The sequence below is a fragment of the Colletes latitarsis genome, chromosome 5 (genome assembly GCF_051014445.1).
Source record: "Colletes latitarsis isolate SP2378_abdomen chromosome 5, iyColLati1, whole genome shotgun sequence".
NCBI lineage: Eukaryota > Metazoa > Arthropoda > Insecta > Hymenoptera > Colletidae > Colletes > Colletes latitarsis.
Genome location: NC_135138.1, coordinates 34936968 through 34955385, shown reverse-complemented (window position 1 = coordinate 34955385; position 18418 = coordinate 34936968). Strand labels below are relative to the sequence as shown.

General features: G+C 35.4%; 3 protein-coding genes across 7 annotated transcripts; 2 read left to right on the top strand and 1 right to left on the bottom strand.

Moving 5' to 3' along the window:
* Positions 1–987: 987 nt before the first annotated feature.
* LOC143341635 (glycerol kinase) lies at positions 988–7520 on the bottom strand. 2 transcript variants are annotated; one of them, XM_076764604.1, is made up of 10 exons: positions 7111–7520; positions 6679–6937; positions 6387–6604; positions 6099–6311; positions 5412–5522; positions 5087–5343; positions 4711–4916; positions 4463–4600; positions 4322–4399; positions 988–4226 (listed from the first exon to the last, which is right to left on the bottom strand). In XM_076764604.1, the coding sequence occupies exons 1-10, from the start codon at positions 7189–7191 to the stop codon at positions 4129–4131; spliced, it is 1659 nt and encodes a 552-aa protein (XP_076620719.1). In that variant the 5' UTR covers positions 7192–7520; the 3' UTR covers positions 988–4128. The 2 variants fall into 2 exon arrangements, 1 of the variants encoding a protein (XP_076620719.1); XR_013079659.1 differs by lacking the exon at positions 988–4226 and having other exon boundaries at positions 4463–4604; positions 7111–7519.
* Positions 2351–4193, top strand: LOC143341636 (testis-specific serine/threonine-protein kinase 3). The gene is made up of 7 exons (XM_076764605.1): positions 2351–2503; positions 2583–2752; positions 2836–2985; positions 3052–3325; positions 3457–3636; positions 3713–3805; positions 4064–4193. The coding sequence occupies exons 1-7, from the start codon at positions 2351–2353 to the stop codon at positions 4079–4081; spliced, it is 1038 nt and encodes a 345-aa protein (XP_076620720.1). The 3' UTR covers positions 4082–4193.
* Positions 7521–8112: 592 nt separating the features above from the next.
* On the top strand, positions 8113–13588 carry LOC143341634 (uncharacterized). 4 transcript variants are annotated; one of them, XR_013079658.1, is made up of 14 exons: positions 8113–8295; positions 8396–8703; positions 9003–9235; positions 9307–9492; positions 9557–9742; positions 9867–10195; positions 10280–10521; positions 10599–10779; positions 11428–11665; positions 11747–11887; positions 11970–12089; positions 12182–12337; positions 12406–12862; positions 12895–13588. XR_013079658.1 is itself a non-coding variant. In XM_076764599.1 (13 exons), exons 2-13 carry the CDS (start codon positions 8697–8699, stop codon positions 12637–12639), a joined length of 2253 nt encoding a protein of 750 aa, XP_076620714.1. In that variant the 5' UTR covers positions 8113–8295; positions 8396–8696; the 3' UTR covers positions 12640–13588. The 4 variants fall into 4 exon arrangements, 3 of the variants coding, with proteins under 3 accessions (XP_076620714.1, XP_076620716.1, XP_076620715.1); XM_076764599.1 differs by having other exon boundaries at positions 12406–13588; XM_076764601.1 differs by having other exon boundaries at positions 8114–8295; positions 8396–8653; positions 12406–13588.
* The last annotated feature ends 4830 nt before the right edge of the window (positions 13589–18418 follow it).

The following is an 18418-nucleotide window of genomic DNA, read 5'->3' as shown; positions in this document are numbered from 1 at the left end:
TCCCTCTGCTGACCTCTGCTGGCCCCTGCTGACCACGCTGACCTTTGTTAACAACTTCTAACATGATGTACATGTATTAAAACTTTGTATAATGTAAATCTATGACAATAAATGATATAATTTCAAAGAATTCTATGTGTTCTCATCACTTTTACCTTTCTTTTCCTCTCCCCATTATTCCCTTAGTTATAAAAAACCGTTTCTCTACTTAAAACTGGAATTCCAAAGTGCCCGGAGCGTTTTCTGAAATGCCGGTGACCTTGACCTACTTTCGAAATTGGGTCAAGGCCATCCGGATTTCCAAGTCGGCCGGAAGATTTCTAAAATTTCGAATGGCCTTGACCTACTTTCGAAATTGGGTCAAGGCCATCCGGATTTCCAAGTCGGCCGGAAGATTTCTGAAATTTCGAATGGCCTTGACCTACTTTCGAAATTGGGTCAAGGCCATCCGGATTTCCAAGTCGGCCAGAAGATTTCTAAAATTTTGAATGGCCTTGACCTACTTTCGAAATTGGGTCAAGGCCATCCGGATTTCCAAGTCGGCCGGAAGATTTCTGAAATTTCGAATGGCCTTGACCTACTTTCGAAATTGGGTCAAGGCCATCCAGATTTTCGAAGCGCCCGGAATTTTTCTAAGATTCGAATGGCCTTGACCCACTTTCGAAATTGGGTCAAGGCCATCCGGATTTTCGAAGCGCCCGGAATTTTTCTAAGATTCGAATGGCCTTGACCCAGTTTCGAAACTGGGTCAAGGTCAAATTCGGATTTCCAAAGTTCCCGGAACATTTCTAAAATGCTGGTGAACTTGCGAAGAAGGTGGTACGCATCTTATAGGTAAGAGAATGATTTGGAGAGGAAAAGGACGGTAAAAAATGATTAGAACACATAGAATTCTTTGAAATTAAATCATTTATTGCCATAGATTTACATTATACAACACTTTAATACATATAAACATATTATATTATATTACATCGTGTCACAATTTGTCAGCAACGGTCAGCAGTGGTCAGCGATGGTCAGCGATGGTCAGCTGACGTCGGGAGATGTTGGCAGAGGTCAGCAGAGGGTGGCAGAGGTTAACAGAGGAAGGCAGGAGTCGTAGTAATCGTTGTACGTTGCCAGAAATATAAGCGGTGGTCAGCAGAGGCCAGCAGTGGCAAGCAGAGATCACCAGGGACGAATAGTAGCAAGTAGTAAGCGTTATATGTTGTCGGAAGCATCAGAGGTGGTCAGCAGCGGTCAACAGAGACGAGCAGAGGCATGCAGTGGCAAGCAGAGATCAGCAGAAGCGAACAGTAGCATGTAGTAATTGTTATACGATGTCAGAAGCATCAGGGGTGGTCAGCAGTGTTCAGCAGAGGCCAGCAAAGGCATGCACAGGCAAGCAGAAACCTGCAAAGGCAAGCAGAGACTTGTAGGGGCATGCAGTAGTAAGTATTAATCGTTATACATTATCAGAAATACCTGCAGTGGTCAGTAGCGTTCGGCAGAGACAAGTACACGCTGACAGAGATCAGCAAAGACCAACAGAGATGAGCAGAAGTCAGTAGTAATCGTTATAGGTTGTCAGAAATATAAGCGGTGGTCAGCAGAGGCCAGCAGAGGCTGGGAGAGGCTAACAATAGCCAGTCGTAATCGTTATGCGTTGTCAGAAATTCCAAGAGTGGTCAGCAGCGTTCAGCAGAGGCCAGTGGAGACCTATTAACGGGAGGTCGAATATTAGTTGTTCAAGAGCAATATGGGAAATGTGAGCCTTTCTCTCTCGACTCCCACGAGGCGGTCCGAAATTACTTCGGGCAGCTTCGGAATAATCGAGAAAGAGGGCATGTGTCATTTTGCCTTTGTCGGGTTTCCGAAACTCCACGAGCTCACGTACGCGTGATCTGACATGGTGTGAGAGAGCACCTTCGGTGCCTTTCTGGCACCTTTGTACCCTACCCTATCGATATTTTGAATTGATATTATAAAATAGAAAATACATCAATTAATGAAGAACTGTATAAACTACTCTTTACACTTGTGATAAAGTAACAACATCGATAGGAAATCGCCGTTCAAATGTTTGCATTTGATTTTCTGATACTTCGCGAAAAGCTTCGCGCTATATCTCCAATTATCAAACTGAAAAATCATGTCGTAAACAATAAATCATAACACCAATTATCTTTTTAAGTAATCCTTTAAAACATGTAAATTAACAAGTAAAATGATGCCGTTGAAAGTACCAAAGTTAAAGTGAGAGCATTAAAAATAGAAAAAATATGGTTACACAGTTTAACTATAATTATTTAAATTTGACCTTCATAGCCAAAACAACTTTTATTAATAAATTAAATTTATACGTAAAATGGCAACCACACCAATAACAAATAGTAAATCTCCATTAAAACCATTAGAAGAAAAAAATGACGAAAAGTCGGAAAAGAAACTAACTGTTCTTGAATCACATGGTTACTTATTAGGGAAAACGATAGGTGCAGGTTCATACGCGACCGTAAAAGTACGTTATGTAGTAAATAAATTAATAAAAGAATCGATGAATAAAAAATGACAAAAAATGTCATTGAAATATATTGAAGGTTGCAAAATCTGATCGACATGCTTGTCAAGTAGCAATAAAAATCGTTTCAAAGTTTCAAGCACCCGGCGAACATTTAAGAAAATTTCTACCTCGGGAAATCGAAGTTGTTAAAGGTTTAAAACATCCGAATTTGATCCGTTTTTTGCAAGCAATCGAAACAACTCATCGGTTAGTCCATCAATCTTGTACAAGTATTTGAACATGTGATCGTTCCGGAAATCTATTTCATTAAGTATACAATTAATATTTAGCGTGTACATTATTATGGAATATGCTCAAAATGGTAGCTTGTTGGATATAATCAGACGCGATACGTACATTGATGAGCTGCGTAGTCGCAGATGGTTTCGGCAATTATTGGAAGGGATCGATTATTGTCACAGACGTGGTATAGTTCACAGGTACAAAATTGCGACTACACTAACACCGAACGGAGTAATCGAAAGTAACCAGACAATTTGATTTAGGGATGTGAAATGTGAAAATCTTTTAATGGATCGTAATTTCAATATAAAATTATCTGATTTCGGATTTGCGCGTGGGCAAATGACATCGAAGAATGGTATAGCTCCACTGAGCGAAACATTCTGTGGGAGTTATGCTTATGCATCACCTGAAATATTAAAGGGTATCCCTTACCTACCTCAATTATCTGATGTATGGTCCATGGGTGTGGTACTCTACGCGATGGTTTATGGTCGACTACCATTTGATGACACAAATTACAATCAACTTCTAAAGGTACCCAGGTACATTAAAAAGAAAAAAGTAATATAAAATGACGCGATCAAAAATTTTCTTCCATATAACGATACTGTTACTCGAGTAGAAATTTCAGTATATAAACTTATTTTTTTCTTTTTGTATTATAGCAAGTGCAAAGTAAAGTTACGTTTCCGAAAGAACCAATAGTATCCGACGCTTGTCGTATGCTTATATCACGAATACTTGTACCACAACAAACGCGATTACATATTGATAACATAAGAAATAATGCTTGGCTGGTTGCATCTCTAGTTACAGCTCAAACTTCTACTAGCGATACATTAATGGTAACATATTCTATGTTATTGATTTTTTTACTTTAGAAATTGTAAATACTTAGCAATGTTTTATATGTTCTTTTAGAATGTTTCGTATACAGTGCCGAAAATAAACGAAATAACGATAAATGAAAACAATAAAGAAGGAAACAAGCAAGTAGCTGGAACTGAAGCTCAAGTAATTGAAACTCTTATCATCTGATTTAAATAATATAAATCAAACTGCACGTAGTTGAAATAAATTATACTTTTAAACTACCCCAAATACCATCCTTCCGATTTTCCGTCTTTCATTTGATATTCAAATTATCACAACATAATGGCACTTTTATTTGTATTCGTTCCTTAGTTCGGTTTTCGTACTTATAAATAACTATTACAAAGTATAATGACCAGTATGTTGCATTATGCAATAATTTGTTAAAACGTTTGACAGCAAGCAGGACCTGCCTAAATGCATTACTTGAGATAAGAACAGTACATGGTACTGCACTTGTCGAGTCACAACATAGAATGATGTTTTGCAATCATAAGCAGAAGAATTGTACTTATCACAAAAATACCGGGAGCAGTTGCTTTATGGATATTCTGTACATCATCTGCAAAGAAATTATGTAATTCTACAAATCAGTTATATAACAACGTAAGTTTTCCTATTTGTGCTTTACAATTATTATTGGATAATTATATTTACCATTGGTATCTGTTATTGGCTCCCATCCTAAGCTGCGATCTATGGCCATTTTCCATTGCGTGTACAATATATCGCGTTCTACATCAAATATCATTATATTTTTTGTAAATTAAATAAATGCAAAGAACTTGATGAACTTACCATTTTCTGTTATTGAAGGCAAAAATGTATCACTTGGTACAGCAGCATCTATTTTTACATCCCATTTACGTATACCATCTGCACTTCCTGCAGCTATTGCAACACCAAGTGCAGTAGTCTCACACATCAAAGGCCTGACTTTCTTGTAAAATTGTCCATTTAACCAAATATTTATTTTATTTATTTAGTTTTTTTACATAGAAAACACAGACATTTATTATATATCTTATGCATAGTGCTTCACTTACCAACTGGAATACCACAAATGTCAGCTTGCATTTGCATTAACAAATTATTGTTAGTCATGCCACCATCTACCAACAATTTAGACAAAGTTAATCCAGTGTCCTTTTTCATGGCTTGTAAAATATCTTTTGTCTGAAAACAAACGGCTTGCAATGCTGCCTTTATAATATGTATACTGTTGGTATCTTCGGTAATTCCACATACAACACTGAAACGACGCACTTTGCAACAGATATGTGACAGTAACATTGTTCATTTCTTATATTACCATACAATAATATAAGTACGTTACACAGTAATGTTCTTCTTCCCAACACTGTCCTCAGTCCTGAGCGAGTGGAGAGAAAAAGGACATTACTGTATTATTATTCTATTTACCTCCTTGCATCTTTTCTCCAATATGGAGCATATAAACCGGCAAATGCAGGTACAAACGTAACACGATTATCGGCAGGAATCTGTTCAATAAGAGTTTCACATTCTTTTGCATCTGATATTATTCCAAGATTATCTTTTAACCATTGAATAACTGCCCCAGCTATAGCTACAGAACCTTCAAGCGCGTATACAGGTGGTGCTTGTGGTCCTAATTGATAAGCAACTGTTGTTAATAGACCATGAGATGAATCTACAATCTTCAGAATTATTTATAAGTACTTTATTTTTTGGAAAATATTTTTCAAAGATTTAAAATTAATCTTACAGCAGTTCCTGTATTATATAAAAGAAAACAACCGGTGCCGTAAGTACTTTTTGCTTGACCCCTTTGTAAACACATTTGACCCACCAGTGCTGATTGTTGATCGCCTAAGCACTACACGAATGTTGTAAATATATTTAGTAGGGCGCCTCAGTAACCGAAATACAATCGAAAATGAAAAACTTCTTCATGCAGAAATAAATTAAAATACAGTAGTGCCCACTTAAGTGACCGCATGTTTGCCCACTTAAATGTCTGCGGTTATCCCCATCAATTCTCGGTCGTTATCGATACATTGTATATACGGTTTCGAGTGCCAGATATTGTATCTCACTTTCACTTACCCTCTTTCCTTATCTCCGTTGAATTCTGAGAAGTAACCATGCCCACATAAACGACCGCTGCCGGTCCCGAGCGCGGTCACTTAAGTGGACACTACTGTAGCAGAAACAAATATTTATATATAAGGTCCTCCGTTGCATATTCACCGGCCGCGATGTCCGTGATTTTTGCAACGAATATAGTTAATATTTGCAGTAATAACGACGCATGACTACATGGTTTTATCACAGATTTTTCGAAAACAAAGACGCGTTAAAAAAATTTTTATATGCTAATTTGACTTATTTTTTCATGAACGGCCATCTTATTTAGATTACTTTTTACTTATTAATTATGAGAGATGCATACCCCTGATATTGGAACCTCATTTAAAATATCATCACGAATATAACCATATATTTCCGATGAACTCCGAATTTCTGGTAAAATTTTTGATGGTATGTTAAAAAATGATAACAAAGTAGGATCCCAATTTAAAGTTGTGATATTCATCAGCATTGTTCTTGATGCATTTGTGACATCAGTAGCATGGATACCAACATCTGTTCCTCCAGTTAGATTCTATGACAAAGTAAGATCCTTTCAACTATTTTTCATATAAAAATATATGTATCAATAACTGTTTGTTAAACTCACCCAAATTAACCAAGAATCAATTGTGCCAAACATGCATCTATCTTGATCTAGTGCCTCCTGAACTCGTGGCACATTCTCTAATAACCACTTTAATTTTAAAGCACTGAAGTATGGACTAATTGGTAAACCACAGAGTGGCTTCAAATAGTTTTTATTTTTATTACGTATCTTTTTCAATATATCATCTACAATTGAAGTGGTTCTCATATCCATCCATACTACAAAGTAACAGATTTAAATTTCTTTACTTTCTACTATTACTATTAAAAAACAGTTTAATTTCAAGTATTACCTATAGCATTGTATAATGGTTCTCCTGTAACAGAATCCCATACAACTGTGGTTTCTCTTTGGTTTGTTATACCAATTGCAACTATATCACTAGGATTTATGGTAAGTTGTCTTAAATTAAATACAGTTTGATTAAGGCATTCCCTAACTGCTTTCAATATTTCCATAGGATCTTGTTCAACCCATCCCTCTTTTGGACATGTTTGTGATATTGAAACCTGATGATATGTCAATACTTCTGCTGTGTTTGCAGCGAACACCTGAGACAGAAACAAACTCGATGTTATTTTAAATTTAAGAACTAAATATAGCATGGGAAAAAGAATAAGATTAATATACTTGAGGAAAGGTACACATTAAATTACTGTATTCTATTTTTATAAAGATAATAAAGAATTCTTGATATTAAAAATAATTAATAAAATCTTAATACCAAAAATCTAGCACTACTCGTCCCTTCATCGATTGCACCGACGAGGGGTCCATATCTGCTCGTCGATTCATTTTTGTTCATTTCATAAAGAGTTGATCGAACGTTTGCCAGTAATCAACCACTTTTGTTTATCCACTGTCAACCGGCAGTTTAATGACATAAATGTCGCAACCATGAATATAAAATTAACAATGAAGTCTCAAAGAAACATAGTATTGAAAGGTTAGGTAACTATGTAAATCATTCGGTAAAAATAAATGCTAGAGATCACGCGCACGTTGCTGCCTGCTTTTCATCGATCGTCCTCTCGATGAGCAACGAGTAACGAAGACTTATGCATCGATGCACGCGACGGATTCATCGGGTACCGATTTTCATTTATAAATATATTTAACGTAGATTGGTATACTATGGTTTAAAAATTGGCGGCGATTAATTAAATAAGCTACTTCATAAACTACGTTAATTATCTAAAGTCCATCCACAGAGGAAAACGCAAGTATAAATAAAATATTCTGATTGGGTCATGAGAACGCTGCCGAACAGCAAGAGGAAACGAAATACCGCCAAAAGTCGTCGCCTCTCTTTTTACCTTCAGGATCGTACAAATAGCATTAAGCACCCTGAAACTATTAATTAACATCGTCTAAGGAAACGAATAATTATATTCTCTATGTATATAACATATAGATTGTTATCATTTTTAGACTCGCTAAGAATATGTTGCAAAACGCATTATTATATGATTGAATTGTACGTTTCTTCCGACGATAAAACAATACCTTTCGTTACTTATATAACCGACGGAAGTAATTTATACGTGTCTACATGATTTAAATACAATTAGAAGGTTTTTACAGTAGTCATTATCGCGAACATTTCTTAAAATTTCCCATCGTTCGGCAAAATTAAACTTTCTATAAAATATGGCCATGTAAAAAATATCCGATAGAGGGCACCCGGTGCATGCATATGCAATCGTGTGCCACTACCTTAGGCAACGGTTACAGCAAATTTCCATTTGCGTTCCAAAAAGTGACAACGGTTTCAAAGTGCAATTTTCGTAGTGCTTTCGTAGCGGTCAACATCCCTACCTGGCATGAAGGCCTAAATGGCGTTGGCATCAAGACTCGTCTGCCGTTTCGCTCGCTGCCAATCGTTCGAACAGAGAAACGAAAATTTCAAGTCAGTGCTGGCAACTTTTTACGTTTATTATAATGCTTCATTTTGATGAGGAACGCAGGCAAATATTTTGTTTACTGGTCCTCGTTTACGTTATTGTTAGGGTTATTGGATTTTAGCGGTTACTTATCGATGATGCCGAAGAACGGTATGCTTCGTTGCATGCTAAGACGAACGCTGCCCGTCGGACGTACCATCACGTTATTTATCGTTCCTTTGCTTCATAGAGTGAATTGTCGGATCCATTAGTGTTTGACGATACATGATATCAATGGATGATTTTTTATTCGAGGCACACGGCGTGTGCTATTACATAAGAAGAAACTATGATGAAAATATGATTTTCACAGACATCGGTCCTGTTCGTAGAATTCTATCATGAAAATTAAAAATTATTCCGCGAAATGCCAAGTATTGCAATTGTTCTTTTTTTTATAGGCTAAAGGTATTTTTAATGCATGCTCTGTTCCAAACTTTTCTTTTAATCCCTCAACAAACATTACATTCTAACATCCCAATATTATATTTTTCTCTTTGTATTCCCTTATGTGTATGCTTTGGATCAAAGGAAATTGCAGGTTTAGCACATAACTAAAGTTTATGCTCTACATTGTAAATACATTAGTGTGTACATTTTTTTCAATGATAAAATTTATTGTAAAGTGATAAGATTGCAAGCTTGTGACTTAATACACTCATTATTTTTACAGTTGCCAAAAAGATGACGGCTGATTTAGAGAAAGACAGTACTCACTGTTTGATATGTAATAGTAAAGTTGGTGTGTCTACTAGGAATAGTATACGTATTTTTAATGAAAACTCTGTTACATCATCAGAGAAACCACTTATAGATATCATTTGTATTGTCCTAGAGACAGATCTAAATGAAGAAAACGTACATTCTCTTGTTATATGTAAAAAATGCTATAAACTATTTAATGAGGTAAAGAAGGAATAACTTTTATGTCTCTTATAGTTACATGAAGGAAGTTAAAAGATAAATGATATTTGCAGATTGATGATCTTGAAAGTAGATTGACAGAGGTAAAATTAGAACTATTTAATAATTATAAGAAGACTGTAACAAAAATATCTGATCTACAAAATGAAGAAGAATACAATGATCATGATTATATGGAAAGTACAGAAAGTCAAGGAGCAGATATGGAAGTGAAATATTCACAGATTATGATAAATAGAGTAAGTTTGAAGCTCTATTAACAAAATAATATTTTGAGTTTACACAATATAATTTTGTTTAAAGGATGAGCAAGACAGTCAAGAGATGGAGGGCATAGAGGAACGATTAGAGGAGGAAGAAGAACCACCTTGTGAGAATGAAACAGTTATTCTTAAAGTTGAAGATATACCTGAGACAAGTAATGCTGAAGAAAGAAAGAGGATAAAACGATCAAAAGTTGCAGCAAAAATTGAAACTTTTGTAGGACAAGTAAGAAATTTTTAACTACAGAAGTGCCCACTTAAGTGACCGCCGCCGGTCACTTAAGTGGGCACTACTGCATATGCACTTACTTTATTTCACTATTTATTTTTAATTATTTATTTTCTCTCAGCTCGTAGCTAGAGATGGTTCTACATATACATGTTTAGTATGTACAAATGAAGATGATAAAGCTGTTGGAGATGCAAAATCAATTATTGCACACATGAAAAATGTACATGAAACTCGGTTGTACATTTGTGATATATGTGGGGATGATTTTAGAAAGAGGAATGAGCTCTCTGTTCACCTTGATGATCACGTTGCTAAGGAGGAGGGTGATTTTCAGTGTGAAATATGTAATAGAATATTCAGTAATCTACGGTTGTTTAGAATTCATAAACGAATACATTATCCACAAGTAAAATCCTGGCCATGCGAAACATGTGGCAAAAGATACAGGTACATACAAAGCATATTATTTAAATTGTATTTAAGTAAAACAATAGTACTTTTATTACATTATGACTTGTATTATTTTTCTAGCTCCAGGAATTTATTAGAGGAGCATATAAATACGCATACTGGCGTACGCCCGTACGTATGTGAAAACTGCGGCAAAGATTTCGCTTCGAAATATACATACAAAGCACACGTAAAAACACATGAAATACGACCTCGCCCTTACGAATGCTCGCAATGTAATAAAACTTTCCTGAGCCAACAGAATCTTAATCAGCACGAAAGAACGCACAATGGCGTAAAAGAGTACATTTGTCACCAGTGTGGTACGTATTATTCAATTTTTCTATTTTTTCTCTATTTAGATGTTTCTTGTTACTTAAGTTAATTGTTATATTTATAGGGAAAGCGTTCGGCTCGCCACATAATTTAGAAGTTCATAATATAGTGCATACAGGATATAAACCATATATATGCAGAATGTGTGGCAAAGCGTTTGCTCGTAAAGCTGAAATAAGAGACCATGAAAGAACACACACAGGGGAGAAACCATATCAATGTGAATTCTGTGGTGCTACATTCAGGTATGTTTATTTTTGCAATTATTGATTATAACGAACGAGAATTGAAATGTAACGTCGCGCACGGGTACTGGCCAAAAATGGACGCGCGAATTAGTTTTCTCTTGGGGGCGTAAGGCCCAATTAACCGTCGTGGTATGCGTTATTTTTGACTTGTCTCTCGAATTGTGATCGAACGCTGTCGCTTGTTAGACAATTGTGTCTCGAAGTTTTGGTTCCTCCGCTCTTACCTCCCTCAATACGCGAATTGATCGATCCCTTGCTCCCGGTTGATGGTGGAGGAAGGTTCCAGGTCACTCTATGTCGAGGGTGTCCTTTCCCCAAATTGAAGGTCGCGGAAATTTAGGGAAGAAGAACACTCCGAATTAGCGACGCGAGGAGTGGTCGCGCGTGTTTTCCAGATGTTTTATTAAGTTTTACCTCGAGTACCGTGCCACCCACGGGACAATATAGCCCTTTACTGGTCAATCCGGACGTAACACGTTTGCTCGACAAAGCGCCATTTCTTTTGCAACGAAATTTGCCAGATGTGGAAGACTCGAGACCACGCGTCGAAGTGTCAGCTTCCGGCATTTGGCAAAATAAAAGTGTAAAATCCCGGATTGACCGAACGGAACGAGAATAGCTTACCATATTATTATAAATTCTTAGTCAAAGGTCAAACTTACAATCTCATAAACGCGCGACGCATTATAACGACAAACGATACAAGTGCGACGACTGCGGAAAAGGATTTAAGCGACGCAGATTGTTAGATTACCATATAAAGGCGGCGCACACTGGCGAAAGACCATACAAATGCGAAATATGCACAGCAACGTTTGTTTACCCTGAACATTATAAAAAGCACATGCGTATACATACGGGAGAGAAACCATACCTATGCGAGGTGCGTACAGCGTAGATTATTTGATTATTTTAAATTGTCGTAATAATTCCTTTGGAACGGAATGGTATCGTGAAATTTTAGGTGTGTGGGAAAGCATTTAATAGCAGAGACAATAGAAATGCACATCGATTTGTACACAGTGACAAGAAGCCGTACGAATGCTTGGTATGTGGTATGGGTTTCATGAGAAAACCTTTGTTGTATAATCACATGCAAACTCAGGTAAATTGATGCACTATCACGAGATAATGAAGTCATGTATTTGCACGGTGACATTAACACTGACGTACATTGTGCTTTTTAGGGTCATCTGAATGATACCATCGTAGTTAATCAACCGCGACTAACTACCGAAGACGATCAAATTATAACAATTCCGAATGATAATGTGGAACTTTTAATGGACGAAACTGAAAATGATCAAGTAATTAAATGCAGTTTTTTTTTTTAACTATGATAAGTAAAGCATAATGTGACAACATAAATAATTTTCTTTACATTTACATTGTATTTTAGTTAGAGGAAACAGAACTATATGTGACCGAATTGAAAGATCACGTTATTATACAACAACAGAACGAAGATCAAATGTATAACGAAGAAGACGTATTAAATATTTCAGCGGAGGAAAATGTCGCGGACGAAGAAGTGGGTCATCTTGTTGATGAAGAGGTATGTATGTGTTATTATTGATTGTGCTAATATAATATCTTTCAATGTCAAAAATTCGCAATATTTAGATGACCTTCACTGAAAACGAAACAATGGAGTGCAAACCTGAGGATGCAGAACAGGTGGAGGAAATATATAATTATAACGAAAGCGATGATAGGGAAACGATAGTTGTACCAGCTACCTCAGAATACAAAGAAATGGGCGACGATAAGAATTCGGTTCGATTAGTACAGATTCGGTTTCCAACGTCGGTCGGCGGAGAAGGTCGAAGTTGGTTAAGCTTAGTACAAAATACGTGAAGTTTTGTACCATTATTGTTATATATTGTAGTGTACTGATCAGGGAATCATTTCTTAATAGACCTAACGATAATGTGTGCGTTACGATGTACAGTAGTGCCCACTTAAGTGACCACGCTCGGGACCGGCCGCGGTCATTTATGTGGGCATGGTTATTTCTCAGAATTCAACGGAGATAAGGAAAGAGGATAAGTGGCGTCAAATTACGCTTGACACATTCGATGTTCGAAGTCGTTTGGCTTCTAAGAATTGGAGACAATCGCGGACACTTAAGTGGGCACTACTGTGCATGAAAGAATGGATGAATTTTGCCTTATACAGTATGCAAGTGTCACGTTTAAAAGGACACAAGCCCAATTTAATTACAGAATTACACAGTAATTTTGTAACTGACTATGTTCTTGTAATTTTTATGCAGTAACTATACTATTCTTTAACCGAATAAAATATGCGATTGAGTTCAAACGTAATTGATGCAAAAGCAAGAAACTTAAGTTATGTCCGCAGGATTCTCACCTAACGTTACCATTTTGTATATTTTTTTTTTTTTTATTTAGAATACTTCCCCCAGTTCGTAATTGGGTCATTTCGAACAATTGGTGCGGTAGTGAGTGTTTTTTTACTGTTTATTTTTTTAGCGAAGGTGCAAAGTGACTTACATTTTTTTTTGTTATGCACTGTACTATTAATTTTATTATAAATTGTAGAGCAGTACTTGTACCAAATACTAAATTTTATCCCTTACAGTTTCTCTTGAGTAAAGCATAAAATATTCACGGGGGTAACGTCAGGTAGGTAAGATACCCTGTGTAAATTATTCACGATACAGCCAGTCAGTAATATAACTGTAATTATAATTTAAATCTTTTAAGTCGCGTTTCTTTTTATTTCCGGATTTTCGATTATTTATAGAGTTCATTGTGTATTAATAATAAATGTAAGAAACCTATGAGAGTTAGCGATTAATTTCAGAACAAATTACTAAATAGTCTTCTGTATGCTTTAAATGGTCTAGAGGAATCGCAACACATACGCCAAACAATATATTACAAATATATTTTCTTAATCTTAAAAATTTCTTTGTGCATTTAACATCAATTACTTATGCAATAAATTTTCCTTATGGAAACTAAGAAAATTTGTTGCGAATATTACACTTACGAACTTCCTTAGGCATAAGTCGCAATATAAATTTCTAAATTGTATTTCTATATAACTTTCGTATTTGTCGTAACTCTTTCAAATTAATTTAACTTTCTACTAAGCATCACTCAAAATTCAAGATAAGAATGTGTTACTTTATTGTCCCTTCATCTCTACGTTAAAAAAGATGTAAAGCTAATATTTATGATAAAAAAAATGACGCTGCATTACGTTTTTAATTTTTATGTATTAATAGTTATGTAAAGTTCTTTATAAAAATAATAATACAATCGCGTACAAATAAATGAAATTTAATGTTCTTAGATGTTCCACTTTTCATTTTACGTTTAATATTATTCGCAGTGAAACTTACCGGGACGTGGATATTATTTTGCAGTGAATAATTAAAATGAAATTTTGCTAATTATCTTAACAAAAGGTAAGGTAAATATAATGGAATGAATTATTATTATACTTACTAAAGTATTTTTAGCTATCTCAAAGAAATGGGTAGTAATAGTGGGTGCATGTGTTTTATAGAAACGTCATGGATTGGTTTTGATAAATGACAGATAATTATAGGGCATAGAGATGATCCATTCAGCGATTAATTGTTACGCTATTGTAGTCTGGGTCATCAAACAGCTTCTCGTCAGTTTCAATAAGTTAAATTGAGTGTGAGTAATATTCGAATCCGCCAGTATCTGCGTCAAAGGTTCGTACCTTAATGTCTCTTTATCCAGTTCCGTCTTTCAAATCCGACTTAGACAATGGCATCCGGGAATATCCGATTTTTCATAATGGAATGAAATTTTAATAATTTCTCGTTAAACAATCGTAATTTTCAGACGGCTTTACGTTCCAGTAAAGCACCTTTTGCCCCACCGCGTCGTATTGCCCTAAATTATTTATTAAGGGCGTATTTCACCGTGATACGTATCTTTTTAAATCGTGTTTTAAATTTTTTGACACGGGAAAAGTACCTTGAGACTTTGAATATTCACCTAGTACGCGTGCAATAGAATACAGCTTGCTAGACAGCGATTAATGATCAAATTTAATCATTTCGAAAACGTACCATTTTACGAATAAATTCGATATACTTTGTATATAGGATGTTCCATTTAAATCAAGCCACTCGAATAACTTCGAAACAGTTTCGAAGATATTCGAGATGTAGATTTAAATGGGTTACTCTCTGTGAGTGTGTGTATATTGTTCTATAAATTAAATGGTATTCGATAATAAAATCTAGAATAAATTTAACTGTGAGAGATCCGTGCTATTTCTTAATAGAGAGATTAATTTACTTGCATAAGAAGCTTAAAGATTCTCCTCTCATTCGCCTTGATCTGCACGAATGTATGACGTTTCTCACATTAATTAATCGGTAGTCTAATTGAATTGCGTTGTTAGTAAACCACGATTTCAGTGTATCTTCAATGTTTCATAAAATATGTGTAAACGCATAAAATACACATTAATGAACTCTATGAAATGAAACATTTTACCAGTCGAGACGCGAGTAGCTCGTAATGTTAATGTCTTTTTAAATATCAAAAATTCTCTACAGTTTTAAAGCAATTACTTAAGTCACAAGTTCGATTATTCCTTGACTAAAATTGTTCAATATTGAAACATTCAGACGTTTAATTTCGTTAAAGTATTCAAGGTTTGTATATTTTTCTATTTCACAAAATAATAATATTCGAAGTTTGCGGTCGATTAACTTGGCGTTACTATGAAAAATCCTTCGTCGCGATAATACTGAGTACTAGGTCTCACCACGTAAAGATTGCTGTGAGCGGAGATTCGAAAAGAGATAGATGGAATCCCAGTTCCATCGATCTTCCTTTTACATTCATTATTCTTACAGTCAAGATTACTAAACTGAAAAAAATATGTTGTCGAGTTAACTCGGGTGTGGTCGTTAAGCGAACGCCTTTAAATAATTTATGAAATCCTGTTACATTACCATGCACTTTCATAGTACATTATTCAAATATTTCGTATACTTTGAATTCCATTAAGGAAATAAAATTTCACCTTTGAACGTCTTTTTAAAATAAAATTCTTTTACAGTGCGTGTAAATGTATCTTTTTAATTTGAGTAATAATATTTGAATGCCAATATTTGGATATTGATATTTAGGTAGTGATGTTCAAATTTTCGTAGCGTTCGAATATTTGTCAAATTTCCGAATAGTCCCAGCCCTAGTTGTGAATTGCTCGAGCATGTAATGTGACACTCGCTCACTGGTGCTCTATTTCGCTTACTCTCGATATATCCCGTTCAATTTTCTCGTGGGGTGGTACATGCTAGGCTCAGCCTCAGATCGAGATAAAATAAATCGACTCTTGGAAAAAAAATCGCTACTCTTCCTCTATATAACATAAGAGTGGACTCGAGTACTTACACAGTGTATATTGAGGAATTGCTGTAACCACAATATATTAACATGTGGCAGTATAACAATAAACTATGTGGCTTCAAACTATTCCAACCCTACAGAAGCAATATTTTATGTTTTGCAATACTTTCCAGAATATGCATGCAGTTATAAATGAAAATAGGTCACCTTTAATGCAGTGAAGGTTAAATTTAGGTAACATCGAACCCTTTTAGACTAAGTATAATAATAAAATATTCAGACAGTCAGACAGTGTTCAGTTTTATAACAGCAAAAATCAAATTTCATTAAGAATGGAACACTTAATTCGTCTTCATTTTTAGATAACGCGTTCTTATTTAAGACCTAATATTAATACTGTTGAATGTCGGTCATCGATTAACAGAAATGTCAACTATAAAAAAGATTTATTATTGGAAAAATTGATTATCGAGAGAAAGGAATCGAACTTTTAGTTACTACGTCATTAATTCATCGTATTAATCAAAATAGTATTTAGTCCTGAATCTAATATAGTACGTTCATTATAATATCACATTTATAATTACATTTCTAATATCGTTGTGTGCCTCACTTTTATTTATAAACATCAGTTAATTTAGAAGAGTCCGATTTAGGCACCAGCAAGTAGAAATGATCAAGCGATGGTCAGACGCGTTTTAAAATTCAATTATCTTGAAAACGAAGCAATATACGAAGAAAATTTATCACATCTTTTTTAATTATTTCTTCAACGTCAACACATTTGAGATTGAGAAAAATAATTTCGAAAATTTTTACGCGTGCTGTTAAGGAGGACTCGGTTAACGTGTCTGGCCATTATTCGTTATTTCTACTTACTTAGAAAAAATTGATGGAATGATATTATCCGTCTTATGTCGATCTAAAGGTAATCCTTACAGATTTTTAGAGTTTCTTCATTTTTTTAACGTTCGATATCTTTATTTTTTGGTCATCGAGGGACGAACGTTAGATTTCATATTTTCGCGACAGTACTTTTTCCCTGAATCTTCCCGATGCATTTTTACTTTCTATTTACGCGGTGTAGAAGGCATGCAAATGTACGTGGGTATGTATTATTTCGGTGCACGGTGTTTTTCAGGTATCGCGTCGAGAATGAGCGAAACCCCGGGAGATTTGTTTTTCACCAACGTCGTGCATGAAAGGTACACAAAGGTGGTAGGAGGGAAGGCACGAGAAGGTGGGAACGAACACGAGGCTGGTCTATCCATATGTCGGGATCCTACGATCCTTTGATCCCATTCTGATTTACTCGCAGGTGAAGCGTGTTTGTAGGATTGAAAACTTGCGAGAAGTACAAGTTTCGTCTCTAGAACGACGCGTATCGCGTACGGTGGTTGAGCAGTTGCTGACATCAAAATTTTCCTTGACATTTGTTCGAGATTTATGAACTATTTCCGCGAGTCTTCCATCTCTTCCGTATATCGCCGCGAAATCGAATAATAACTTTCGATAAACAGTCCCCTTTTCTAAATACAGCGAGAAAAATATCACGTTTCGATTGGCCTTAGTTACAACGCATTTTCATAATTTTTAATTTTGGTCATCGTGGATCCCCCCCTCCCATTAAACATAATTTCATGGTTGGACTATAGACTTTTTTCTTTCTTTAATTATTTAATAATATTTAATTTTTCTTCCAATTTCAGTACTATTGCTCTTCTATTACTTACTCGTAGGGTGAATGCAACGTGTAATTTTAATTATATGTTCACGTTTGATACTCGCGAAACACTAAATTGGGTTCCTCGAAGCATAGAGGTTCGTAAAATTATTTACACACGATGAATACAGGCTGCAAAGTGTAAATTAGCGTAGAGTTCGCGATGCTATTGACATGTGTCTCGTTTTCTGTTCCGATAATTAGTCGTTCGGATAATCGACGCTCTAGTGTATGCATCATTGCGCGCTGCAACGTTAAATTTTCCGAGCAACGCGCAACGAGGTCCCAGATATAGTAAAATACGTTTCGATATTTTTACCAGACTTTGTGTTTTATCTCGTATCGCTTATGCTTTGTTTTATCCACAAAGATGTCGAAAAATTCGACAGACTTATCTGAAAATGCACCAAATCTTTACACTCGATTCTTATTAATTGGTCACTCGATGCTATCGATTACAATAATCTTTTGAAAGAACGTAGTTCGCTCTGATGGAGAGGGAACAGAATGTTAACACAATAGTTGCAAGATAGTTTACATA

Bases quoted from the DNA above. Each gene is read 5' to 3' on its own strand.
- LOC143341636 (XM_076764605.1), top strand. From the start codon at position 2,351: ATGGCAACCACACCAATAACAAATAGTAAATCTCCATTAAAACCATTA. The intron at 2,986-3,051 runs GTACAAAATTGC...AATTTGATTTAG, and splicing joins AGACGTGGTATAGTTCACAG to GGATGTGAAATGTGAAAATC. The intron at 3,637-3,712 runs GTAACATATTCT...ATGTTCTTTTAG, and splicing joins CTACTAGCGATACATTAATG to AATGTTTCGTATACAGTGCC.
- LOC143341635 (XM_076764604.1), bottom strand. From the start codon at position 7,191: ATGAACAAAAATGAATCGACGAGCAGATATGGACCCCTCGTCGGTGCA. The intron at 6,312-6,386 runs GTGAGTTTAACA...ACTTTGTCATAG, and splicing joins TTGATTCTTGGTTAATTTGG to AATCTAACTGGAGGAACAGA. The intron at 4,601-4,710 runs GTAAGTGAAGCA...TTTACAAGAAAG, and splicing joins CATTTGTGGTATTCCAGTTG to TCAGGCCTTTGATGTGTGAG.
- LOC143341634 (XM_076764599.1), top strand. The intron at 11,666-11,746 runs GTGCGTACAGCG...GTGAAATTTTAG, and splicing joins AGAAACCATACCTATGCGAG to GTGTGTGGGAAAGCATTTAA. The intron at 11,888-11,969 runs GTAAATTGATGC...TGTGCTTTTTAG, and splicing joins ATAATCACATGCAAACTCAG to GGTCATCTGAATGATACCAT.